The sequence below is a fragment of the Bombina bombina genome, chromosome 5 (assembly GCF_027579735.1).
Source record: "Bombina bombina isolate aBomBom1 chromosome 5, aBomBom1.pri, whole genome shotgun sequence".
NCBI classification, from domain to species: Eukaryota; Metazoa; Chordata; class Amphibia; order Anura; family Bombinatoridae; genus Bombina; species Bombina bombina.
In genome coordinates this window covers 716,637,662-716,650,218 of record NC_069503.1, presented here as the reverse complement: position 1 = coordinate 716,650,218, position 12,557 = coordinate 716,637,662, and the positions used below count along the sequence as shown (strand labels likewise).

Below are 12,557 nucleotides of genomic sequence, written 5' to 3'. Positions count from 1 at the left end.
TGGGGACCTAATCTTTTACTACCAATTCCCATATTTTTCTAAAATTAAATCATATCCCTTCATTTACCGTCACCATGCTCTGTGTAGAGCACTGATCATTTATATCAAAAATAGAACTGCATTGCCATGCAAATTCAAGGAAACTTTAATAAAGGTGTGTAGCACCCCATAGAAATGTTACTGTATATATCAAATCTCCTATCACACACACATGGTCCATGATCCAGAAACCCCTGAATGTCTCATTTCCACTTCAGGTCTAATTGGTTAAATGTTCCTTTTTATGGACAGTTTACTGGACAACCACATGAAATACTATACTATCCATTCAAATACTGAGCCCCTGGAAACCCTACTATAACTTGCTCACAGGGGTAGAAAATAGCCTGTGCTGCAATCATAAATAGCATGTTTCATTCAACATAATCTTAAAATAAGGAAGAACAACGTTTTATGTTTAGTTACACACATTTTACACTCTGTTCCACTAAAAAGTAACAAAACCATTTTTGAAGGTCTTGATGGTTTCAGGTTTTTAATTCTGATTGCCCTCATTTTCAATATAAGGCAAAATGAGTAATTAATAACATCAAAAGGAGTCATCAAAAAGGGGAGTGAAAAAGAAATGCTAGCACAAACCAAAATATAAAAGCAATGGAAAGATCTCCACATGGGCAAGTAAACCGCACATTACTTTTATTAGACAGTGTGTGGCCTTTGACAAAAGAAGCAGGACATAATACAATATGTTATCTATAAAGGACATCAGGTATTTTTACTTGTATATGTACTTGTATATGTTTGTTACATTATAAAATATTAGAAGATTTTGTAGTTTAAAGTCTGTTTGATATTCTTAGTAGCTAAAAGTAGATGAATTACAGTTGTGATTGGTTTGATGAAAAAAACACAAAATTCCTTTCATGATTTAGATGGAGAAAACAATTTTAAACAGCTTTCTAATGTACTTCTATTATCTAATACGTTTCATTCTCGTGGTATCATTTGTTGAAGGAACAGCAATTACCTAATGGTTTCTAACTGAACACATGGGTGAGCCAATCACAATCGATATATATGCTGCAACCAATCAACAGGTAGAACCTATGTTTTCTGCGGCTCCTGAGCTTGCCTAGATAAACCTTTCAGCAAAGGATAACAAGAGAAGGAAGCAAATTAAATAATTGAAGTAAACTGGAAACTTCTTTAAAATTGTAGTCTCTATCTGAATCAGGAAAGAAACAATTTGGGTTTCATGTCCCTTTAAGGAAATTTCTCAGAGGTCAAAAAGGGTGGTTGTATAGTTTCTATGAAGAACTATTCAAAACAATAGAACCAGAGGAAAACATTAAGGAAGTGCAGTTTCCTGGTCATGCATCTCTTCACTCCACACATTTATTCCTGGCATTATTCTTTGCATGTGACAAAGTGTTACACAACACATTGTGCAAATAGTTTCATGTCGGCTAATCCTATTACTGAATAAATACGAGTAGTTAATCCCTAAAATTGGACTTCTGCAAACACTATAGAGATGCCTTTCTCGGTGCAGAGAGATGCACTCAAAAGACTTCTTAGTCAAAAGATAAATATAGATTCTTTGGACACCCGTGATTTGCGTACAGGAATCCTAGAGAGGGCTGTCAGAAAAGAGAGAGTGAGACAGACCAAAAACAAACAAAACAACCTCACCAAGGAATTCTGATCTAGGACAAGAAATATTTTTCTTTTCTTATTTTTGCTTTTTTAATAAAGTGTTATAATATTTCAGAGACATATCCACATATATTATAGTCATTTACACGATTGTATCATTATTTCATATAATGCTTCATCAAAGAATGCACACACAAGCATAATTAAATTATCCCATTAATCACTTTGAAGGTGCAGTCTGGAAAAACAGAAGTAATTTGCAGTAGCTGATAAAGAAAAAATAGGACTGTATATAAAATGTCCATGACTTGAACGCTACCTCCTACACAACACCATGGGTGTTTATTCTGTAAGCTACTGAGTAAAAGATTCATGTGTTATCTTCATTTGTCAACACCTTTGTAACAGTTTTGCAACAAAACAAGGGACATAAAAAAAATATATCTGACTATAAACGTCAGACAAACTGCTACCCAGTATAACATCAGTGTATTTCTTTCACAGTTAATTTTCCAGCATATTTAAATAATTTCGGACAACCTTTGTTGAAGGAACAGCAATGCACTACTGTGAGCTAGCTGCTGATTGGCTATGCCTCTTATGATTGGCTCACCTGATGTGTTTAGATAATACTGTGCAGTGCAGCAGAATGTCTTGAGCCAGCCTGCTTATTACTCATTAATTTAACTTGATATGATCTGTAAGAGTGGTATTTTATAAGGATACCCCCATCTTTAACATGTTTTAGTAATAATGACAACAGTGCAGATGTCAGGTTTAAGGTAAAAGCTGCCTCTCTCATTTTTACATATGGTATTTACAGGACTGTCCCCTGCATCCAATTGTACTGTAACAATAAAGGCTAAAGATTAACTACATTTTTAGCTACAGCACCTATATCGCGCCTTAGCTCGGCACTGTTACTATAGAGTGTTGTCTTTATGCTATAAATAGTACAAGTACTGTGGAAAATATTCTTAGTAAATGCATAACAGAACTGAGAATACAGAGGCACCCTCACTGATGCAAGAAGTAAACAGTAAAACTATCTTGATATCACAAGGATGTTGTGCGGTCTTACAATAAATTAAAATACTGGGCGTCTATTATTTAATGCATTAAAGGGACAGTGTTGTGTTGCTATAGAATAACATATCAGTAACATCTTAATGTTTTTAAAACAAAACATTTTTTCTGCAATTATTTCTCAATAGACAACTCCACCCATTTGCCTTTTTTGGCGGAGCCAATGTGGGCTTTAGTCCACAGGCTATTCATAGTCAGATTAAACTAAAATAGAGCTTTTTGGCAATAAACACCAGAGGTGGGTTTGGCAAACACAGAGAGGTAGCCATATGGAAAAGTACCTCATTCCCACGGTGGTAGCTCTTTAATGTTTTGGGGCTGTTTATCTGTCAGAGGACCTGAACATTTTGCTTGGATACATGGAATCATAGACTATCAACAGATATTACATGAACACCTGACTGCCTCTGCCAGTAAGGTTAAAATGGGCAGTGGTTAGTTCTTCCAATAGGATAATGATCCAAAAAATACATCAAAATCAACACAAAAATGTTTTACTGACCACAAAATCAAGGTCCTGCCATGGCCATCCCAGTCCCCTGACTTGAATCCCATAGAAAACCTGTGAGGTGAACTGAAGAGGAGAGTCCACCACCATTCACCTCGAAATTTGAAGGATCTAGAGAGATTCTGTATGGAGGAATGGTCTCAGAACCCTTGCCATGTATTCTCCCAGCCTATCAGGCATTATAGGAGAAGACTCACAGATGTTGGCAAAGGGAGGTAGCACAAAGTATTGAATAAAGGGGTGCCAATAACTCTCTCTATATATATATATATATATATATATATATATATATATATATATATATATATATATATATATATATATATATATATATATATATATATATATATATATATCTATATCTATATCTATATATATATACATATACACACACATATAGGTGACCCTCGGTTTACGCCGGTTCAATTTGCGCCGTTTCAGAATAACAACCTTTTTTTCAGTCATTCGACTGCTATTGAAAAGCTTTGGAAAGCAATACACTAATTAAAATAGCCAGTAGGTGGAGCTGTCCGCTTGTTTTGCAGCAAAGTTATGCAACTTAGCAGCCTTAAATTGATCTGTGTATACAGATCAGACCAGATCTATCGAGCAAAATTTAGCAGGCACTTCCCTATTATCTTCCTGTCCAGCTGCTTGAGGTGAGGGTGCCTAACTGCTTATTAATCACTGCAGATTGAAATGCATAGAATAGGTGCAGACCCAATATTATCTAACATGCTAACAATGCAGAGAACTGATTGCAGAAAAATGCAAGTAAAAAAAACGTTTTTGTTTATTAAACTTAGTTTGATGATGATGCAGTCTGTTGTGTAATTATTTTAATAGGTGATGTTTAGCAAATGTTTTTGTTCATTAAACTTGGTTTCATGTTGATGATACAATCTATATTAGGTTTATAATGCTGTTTAGCATTTAAAGTCTTCATTTCAAAGCTTAAAAATAATGTATTAGGTGTTACTTATGACAATTTTGAGAGGGGCCTGGAACCTAACTCCCTCACTTCCCATTGACTTACATTATAAACTGGGTTTCAATTTACAACGGTTACGGTTTCGATTTACAACCATTCCTCCTGGAACCTAACCCCGGCGTAAACTGAGGGCTACCTATATATATATATATATATATATATATATATATATATATATATATATATATATATATATATATATATATATATATATTTGACAAGTTTCATGTCCCTTTAAGGAACAGTTTTAATACAGCAAGAGTTATCTAACCATTACCTTTTTGTGATTCTTCTGGGCTGTTCAACTTCTTTTGTGCTTCTTCAATTTTATCTAAAATTAAACAAAAACAGATGTAGAAGTCAGCTCTACACAGTACATTGAGCATAATGTTAGCAATAAAAACAGTCCAAAACTGGAAAAAAACTAATAATAATAACAATAATAATAATTTCAGTAACCTATTATTCATAAATAACCATTGTAAGTTTTTTATTTATAATTTGCGGACTAGAAGAACTTTCCCAAGAGTAGAAACACAACTTTATTCAAATCATTGTAAGAAATCAAACTATTAAATATTCTTTAAAACTAATCTCTTCACAATTTCATGTTCACTTAACCATGGAAAATGAAAACCTCACTCTTGTAAGGTATTTAACTTGATTTAATAGAATGTAGTCAAAGGCATAAAAAGTATGCATGGCTATACAATTGCAAAGCCGTTTGTATTATTATTGTATAAATGCCAAGATCAGTAACCCATGCAAGCACCCACTGCTGGTCTTAGCTCTTACATGATGTAGCCGACTAGTGGGTGCATATGGAAGGTTTGTGAGGTTTTTGTTTATTTTCTAAGCCATTCAAATCCACTAAAAAGCCCTGCTACCTGAAGTAGCAAAATCACTCAAACTAGGCATAAAAACTATAAGTCACCCATGCATCACTGGCTTTTCAATAGCTTTTTCATAGACATGACCAAGGAATGGTCAGAAACATGACAGAAATCAGTCCATATTGGATTACTTAAAACATGACAGAAATCAGTCCATATTGGATTACTTAAATTTTGTTTCCACATAGCCAACAAACCGTTCATGTCGTGCCAAATAAAATAAACAAATTCATTTTATTTTGAGCAGTTAAATGTATCTATTTCAAGTCAGTTTAAAATAGTTTTTGCATCACAAATGCATTTGTATTATTTGAATTACTGCTTAATATTTGGATTGGAACTGCTTTGAATTTGATACTGCTAGTGACAAACCAAACACTGCTAAAACGGGTTAACTTTTAAATACGTATAAAAGGCCAGATGGCTACATTGCATGCTAGTTTACAGAAGCCTTTTTCCCAAAAGCTGCTTTAGCCGAAGCAAAAACGTCAAATTTGTAGAATTTTGAAAAAGTATGTAAGGAGGACCAGGTAGATGCCTTACAAATCTGATACATAGAGGCCTCATTCTTAAAGGCCCAAGAGGAAGCCACTGCTCTAGTGGAATGAGCCGTTATCCTCTGAGGAGGTCTAAGTCCCGTAAGCTAAGCGTATAACACTCCTCAACCAAAAAGATAAGGAAGTCGAAGAGGCCTTCAGACTCTTACGCTTCCCAGAGTAGATAACAAACAAGGAAGAAGCTTGTCTAAAATCCTTAGTAGCTTGAAGATAAAACTTCAAAGCTTGCACAACACCCAGATTATGAAGTAGATGCTCCTTTGAAGAAGAAAGATTAGGACACAAGGAAGGAACCACAATCTCCTGATTGATGTTACAATCAGACACCACCTTAGGAAGAAAACCCAAGCGGGTACGTAGGACAGCCTTATCAGTATGAAACACTAGAAAGGGAGGCTCACATTGCAAGGCAGCCATTTCAGAAACTTGGCGTGCCAACGCAATTGCCAATAGAAAAAGAACCTTCCAGGACAACAATTTAATGTCAACCGAATGCATAGGCTCACATTGAGCCCGTTGCAAAAACTTAAGAACAAGATTCAAACTCCAAGGTGGAGCGTTAGATCTAAACACCGGTCTGATCCTGATCAGAGCCTTAATGAAGGATTGCACGTCAGGAAGCTCAGCAAGCCTCTTGTTCAGCAAAACGGAAAGGGCAGAAATCTGTACCCTCAGAGAACTGGCAGAAAGGCCCATCTCCAGACCCTCCTGAAGAAAGGAAAGAATCCTGGCAGTCTTGACCTTATGCCAGGCGAAACCCCGCTCTTCACACCAGAACAAGTAAGCTCTCCACACCTTATGATAGGTGCGATGAGTAATAGGCTTACGAGCCTGAATGAGTGTGTCAATAACCCTTTCAGAGAAACCTCTCTTGGCTAAGACTAAGCATTCAATCTCCCCACAGTCAGCCTCAGAGAATCTAGATATTGATTAACAAAGGGACCCTGTTTCAGCAGATCCCCTGATGGTTGATGTAAGCCACCGAGGTTATGCTGTATGATTGGAATATGATAAACTGGGACGAACCAAGAAGAAGCCAAGCCTTCAGAGCATTAAAGATCGCTCAAAGTTCCAAAATGTTGATCGGGAGAAGGGATTCCTCTCGAGTCGACAGGCCCTGTTGTGCATTCCTAGCACCCCAAACAGCTCCCCATCCTGATAGACTTGTGTCCGTAGTCACAATCTCCAAGGATGGTCATAAGAAGGATGTCCCTTGGAACAGGTGATCTGGACAGAGCCACCAAGAGAGCGATTCACTCGACCGGTTGTCCAGAGAAATCTGTTGAGACAGATCCAAATGATCGCTGTTCCCCTGACTCAGCATGCACAGCTCAGTGGTCTGAGATGGAACCTTGCAAAAGGAATCATGTACATGCAGGACACCATGAGACCAATCACCTCCATACACCGAGCCACAGAAAGCCTGAAGGAGGTCTGGAGGGCAAGACAAGCGGAAGATAGCTTGCAACGTCTCTGGTCTGTAAGGAATATCCTCATGAATATGGAATCTATTATAGTACCCAGGAATTCTACGCTGGTACTGGGAGTAAGAGAACTATTTTCTAAGTTTATCTGCCATCCATGAGATTAAAGAAGAAGTAGAAGATCCTTTGAATGGTCCTCTGCCAGACGACAGGATGGTGCTTGAACCATGTCGTCCAAGTATAGTGCTACTGCTTATACCTCTGGTTCTGGCCACTGCTAGCAGAGCCCCTAGAACCTTCATAAAAACTTGGAGCAGTAGCCAGACCAAACGGCAGTGCAATAAACTGGAAGTGTTGGTCCTGGAACGCAAACCTTAGGAACTTGAAGGTTAGCATCCTTTAGATCTATTGTGGTCATGAACTGTCCTTAAAGAACTAAGGGAAGTATGGACCTTATTGTCTCCATCTTGAACGAGGGGACAGACAGAAATTTGTTTAAACACTTTAGGTCCCCAATTGGGCGGAATGTTCCCTCCTTCTTCGGGACCACAAACAGATTTGAATAGTATCCTAGACCTCTTTCCGCAAGAGGAACCCGTACAATGACTCCCAGGGAGGATAGATCCCTCACGCACCTCAAAAAGGCTTCTCGTTTCTCTGGCCTTGAAGACAGGTTTGACAAGAGGAATCTGCCCCTGGGTGGATGAGACTTGAAACCTATTCTGTATCCCTGAGCGATGACCTCCAGGACCCACAGGTCTTGCACGTCCCCAAACCAAGCGTCCGCAAAGAGCGATAGTCTGCCCCCTACCCAATCCATAGATGGATCGGGGCTGCCCGGCGGGCTTCTTGTTTTGTTTGGACTTATTCAAGGACTGAGCCAGCTTCCAAGTCCCCTTGGATTGCTTGGGCTTTGTGGAGGGCAGCTGAAGTTGGTATTTATCTGAACGAAAGGAACGAAAATTAGGACCTTGTCCTTTAGGCTTGTTCCCTTGCCTCCCGTAACTGTAGAGATAATGGAGTCCAGGCCTGGACCAAAGAGAATCTTCCCCTTAAATGGGAGGGAAAGAAGTCTGGACTTCCAAGTCATATCCAAAGACCAGGACTTTAGCCATAGTAACCTACGGCTTGAACAAAAAAACCTGAAGACTTAGCATTCAGGCAAATAATCTGCATATTTGCATCACAAATAAAATAATTAGCTACCCTTAAGGCCTTTATTCTTTCTTTAATCACGTCGAGGGGACCCTCCACCTCGATCAACTCAGATAAGGAGTCGCACCAGTAGGTAGCCGCTCCAACAACCCCCGCTGCCGGTTGAAACATCTTTCTCAAAAGAGTCTCTATCTTCTTATCCATGGGCTCTTTAAACAACTAACTATCCTCAAGCGTGGCGATAGCGCCATCCACCTTGGGGATGGAACCCCACAACTCCTATTGAGAGTCTGGAACCGGGAATAATTTTTTAAAGGAAGAAGGGGAAAATGAAGAACCAAGTCTTTCCCATTCATTCTTAATAATGTTCGCCATCTTTACGGGAATGGGGAAAGTCTGTGGTACAACCCTGTCCTCGTAGACCTTATCTAATTTAGGAATCAAAGGTTCCTCAGGCAATTTAGGCTCTGGGACCTCTAAAGAAGCCAAAACCTCCTTTAGCAGAAAGCGTAAATGCTCAATCCTAAATCTAAAGTCTGGTTCCTCCGCAGCTGGAGGTTTAGAGGCAGCAGATTCCGACCTAGAAAGAGCATCCTCTGAAGTATCAGAGGCATCTCAGATAAATCCAACAAGCTAGTAAATGACCCCTGGGAAGGATAGCAATATTTGACTTTGCACTTAGCAGGGCGAGGTAAAGCACTAAAGGCCGCAGACACTGCCGTTGGTAACTGCTCAGCAAAGTCTTGCGGTAAAAGGGCCCCTCCAGATGGAGGATTAGGAGTGCTACAGGAAGCTACATGTGTAATAGGAGATGACAGTAGGGAGCGCACCTCACGGGACAGAGACTCCTCAAAGGTGGACGGCTCAGTGGTACTAAACATATTAACTTTCTTTAAAATTATTACATTATCAAGGCATGTGGAACATAATTGAGCAGGAGGGTATACCGTGGCATCCTCACAATATAGACCGGTATTAGACTTAGGTAAGGAGGGCGTACCCTCTAACGCATCAGAGTCCTCCATAGCTTGCACTATATAAAGTATACTAATGATAAGTTAAAACAAAACCTTTATACCCCTAATGGCTGGGGCACTCACCACCTCCTATGACCCAGGCCCAACAGAGAAACCACTTCGTCTCCTGTAAACCGCACGGTCAGGAAAGAGGAAATCAGTGTGACCACACACGGTCACGTGGTGCGCAATGCAGGACTGCACTTGTTATAGGAAAAAGCGCGCCAAAGCCTTTCAGGCTGCGCATCTCACCAAAAAACTAAAGTAAAACCTGTACTTTCCCACATCTGCCTGAGCCTCATCTCACACGTCGCAGCATAATCATAATAAACAAAAATTATGTGATTAATTCCCCCTGTTCAATAATCCCCCTCCAGAGATATTAACCCTTATTCCATACAGATAAAAAGGAGATACACTGTGACCCTGTCTTCTTACATTCACATATGTGTATAAAAAAATTAAACTATCTTACCGGAATCTATGCCGTGGAACAGAAACACAGCCTCTCAAGTTTGACAGTCTTGTAGCATCGCTTCTGACATGGACTTGAGTGATGGAAGCAGGCAGTGAAAGTCGATTGTTTAGGAGCTGTTAATACAAGTCTGGATGGATTTGCAGAAAGACTCTCCCTGCATCTCCAGACCCTAACTTTCGTCAATGCTCTCACTGAGAGGCTGACAAGACTACTTAAAACTCCAGTCCCATTTTGAAGGGCAGATACCCCTCATAAGGAACTACTCCATATCTTCTGACACTTCTCTGCCAACCTCCTGTGACAAAAGGCAAAGAATGACCGGGGTATGAGAAAAGTGGGGGAGTATTTAAGATTTTGGCTAGGGTGTCTTTGCCTCCTCCTGGTGGCCAGGTTCAGTATTTCCCAAAAGTAAGGAATGATGCCATGGACTCTCCTCATATTAAGAAGGAAAAAGAATATGAGAAAGAAAGAGAGAAAGAGAAAGAAAGAGAGAAAGAGAAAGAAAGAGAGAGAAAGAAAGAGAGAGAGAAAGAGAGAGAGAAAGAGAGAAAAAGAGAAAGAAAAAGAGAGAAAGAGAAAAAAAAAGAGAAAAAGAGAAAGAAAGGGAGAGAAAGAGAGAGAGAGAGATAGAGAGAGAGAGAAAGAGAAAGAGAAAGAGAGAGAGAGAGAAAGAGAATGATTCAGACAGAGCATGTAATTTTAAGACACTTTTAAATTCACATCTATTTCAAATGTGCTTCATTCTCTTGGTATCCTTTATTGAACAAGAATATGCACATACCCTACACTAGTGGGAGCTAGCTGCTGATTTAAAAGTTGTTTAATATTGTATGTTCTATCCAAATCATGAAAGAACATTTTGGGATTCCCTGTCCCTTTAAGGCTACGTGTGCAGGTTTTAAAAAGGACGACGTATAATCTGCTATCCTTGTTATAAAACAGGATGCTTTTGTATGAATGTTTTATAAACGCAGTATTTATTGGCCTTACACCTCCTCTAAAGATGGCATATGAACTGTGGGTGATTTGGGTACAAACCAAGTTTTATGAGACAAGTTTAATGTATAGGTAGGTCTAGTTCATGTAACAATTTAAACAAGTGGGACATAAATTTCGAGTTTAGTTGAGGAGTATTTTCTACACAGTACTAGGCAAAGGGCCTCTTTAACTGAATATGTGGCTCAATGTGTTGATTTTGATACATTTAGACAGTTTTCCCCACCACCATTTCAGCAAGAAAAAAAAAAAAAAATTAAATATATATATATATATATATATATATATATATATATATATATATATATATATATATATATATATATATATATAAAACAAAGAAGAAAAACAGCTTCTCCCTGGCCTATAACGCTATAATAAATTATATACCATGCCATAAAAGAGTTGCCTTGCTTGATTCCCCAGCTGACAAGTGAAATTCAGAAAGTTATGTTGTCAGGGAGAAGATAACAGAATTGCTGGATGCATGTCAGGATTGAGTCACATCACACACATCCAAAAATATTAAGCTACACAAATGGCTCACACCTCTCAGAAACCCATCTGGCATCACTGTTGAACAAAACAAAAAACTTAGCTCTGGGAACAGCAACTCTGCAATGCCCTTAGGTGTCTGTTATTATTCCATGTGTTTTATTAACCTATACTGATTTGATGCAACAAATGTATTATAAAAATATTACAACTGTTCGGGGAAAACCTTTGCTCTGGAGAATGGAATTAATCCTTGTTAAAATTACATTTATAAGAGACACTGATCAAATGAGTTATGTTATGAACATTCCAAAATATATCAAATGATAAATAATGTGTCTTGATTTTTTATTTTGTCAAATGTTTACAAAAGGGATTTGACTTATTATCAGCCCCTGCAAATGCAGTTAAAAAGACACATTAAATTCCAAATTAAAGTTTCATGATAGATAGAGCATGTCATTTTAAACTCTCCAATTGATTGGATTTTAAAAACAAAATGTTTGTTTACTGATAGATTCATTCTTTCATGATAGTGAGAGTCCATGAACCTTCACATGTGGAATTAAACTCCAGTCCATTAGGATGCAGGAAAAAAGAAAAAAAAACAACATACCAAGAACTTTTAATCCCTCCCACTTCCCTGTATATATCAGTCTAACATTTTGCCAAGAAAGGAGAACAGAAAAGGACAAAGCATGGCAAATGAAGTGCAAACTAAAACTTCTACCAACTGAATAATTTATAAGGTAAGAATACATTTTGTTTATCTTTCATTAAGTGGTAAGAGTTCACTAGCTATCACAAGGGATCTAGTACCCAAGAAATGAAATCCAAAAGATCACCAAGAAAAAAAAGGGTGGAATATGACGTTAAAGGCAGTCATACCAAGTACCAGAAACTGCTGCCTAATGTACTTTCCTGACAAAAGCAGCATCAGAAAAGGCAAAAAAATGAAAACTATACAATTTAGCACAGGTGCTTAGAAGACAAGTAGCTACCTTTCAAATTTGTTCTACAGATGTGTTATTCCTAAAGGCCCAAGATGTGGAAACTGATCCAATAGAATGAGCTGTAATTTACTCAGGCAGTGTCTCCCCGCAAACAAGTCTTCCTAATTAAAAGCTTTAGCCAAGAAGCCAGAGAACTTGCTGTAGCTTTTTGACCCTTGTGAGGACCAGCAAAATGAATAAACAAGGAAGATTGACTAAAATCTTTAAAAGCCTCTAAATACAACTTCAGAGCTCTAACCACATCCAAATTATAAAAAAAGATGTTCCTAAGAATATTTTTGAAGCTGGA

The 12,557-nt window shown here is 38.2% G+C and overlaps 1 protein-coding gene across 1 annotated transcript in view; it reads right to left on the bottom strand.

Moving 5' to 3' along the window:
* Nucleotides 1-12,557, bottom strand: part of HIVEP1 (HIVEP zinc finger 1) — a 445,290-nt gene that overhangs the window by 274,152 nt on the left and 158,581 nt on the right. The window contains exon 2 of the mRNA XM_053714746.1: nucleotides 4,519-4,572. Coding sequence (XP_053570721.1) covers nucleotides 4,519-4,572 — 54 coding nt within the window. The remainder of the gene's footprint in view (nucleotides 1-4,518; nucleotides 4,573-12,557) is intronic.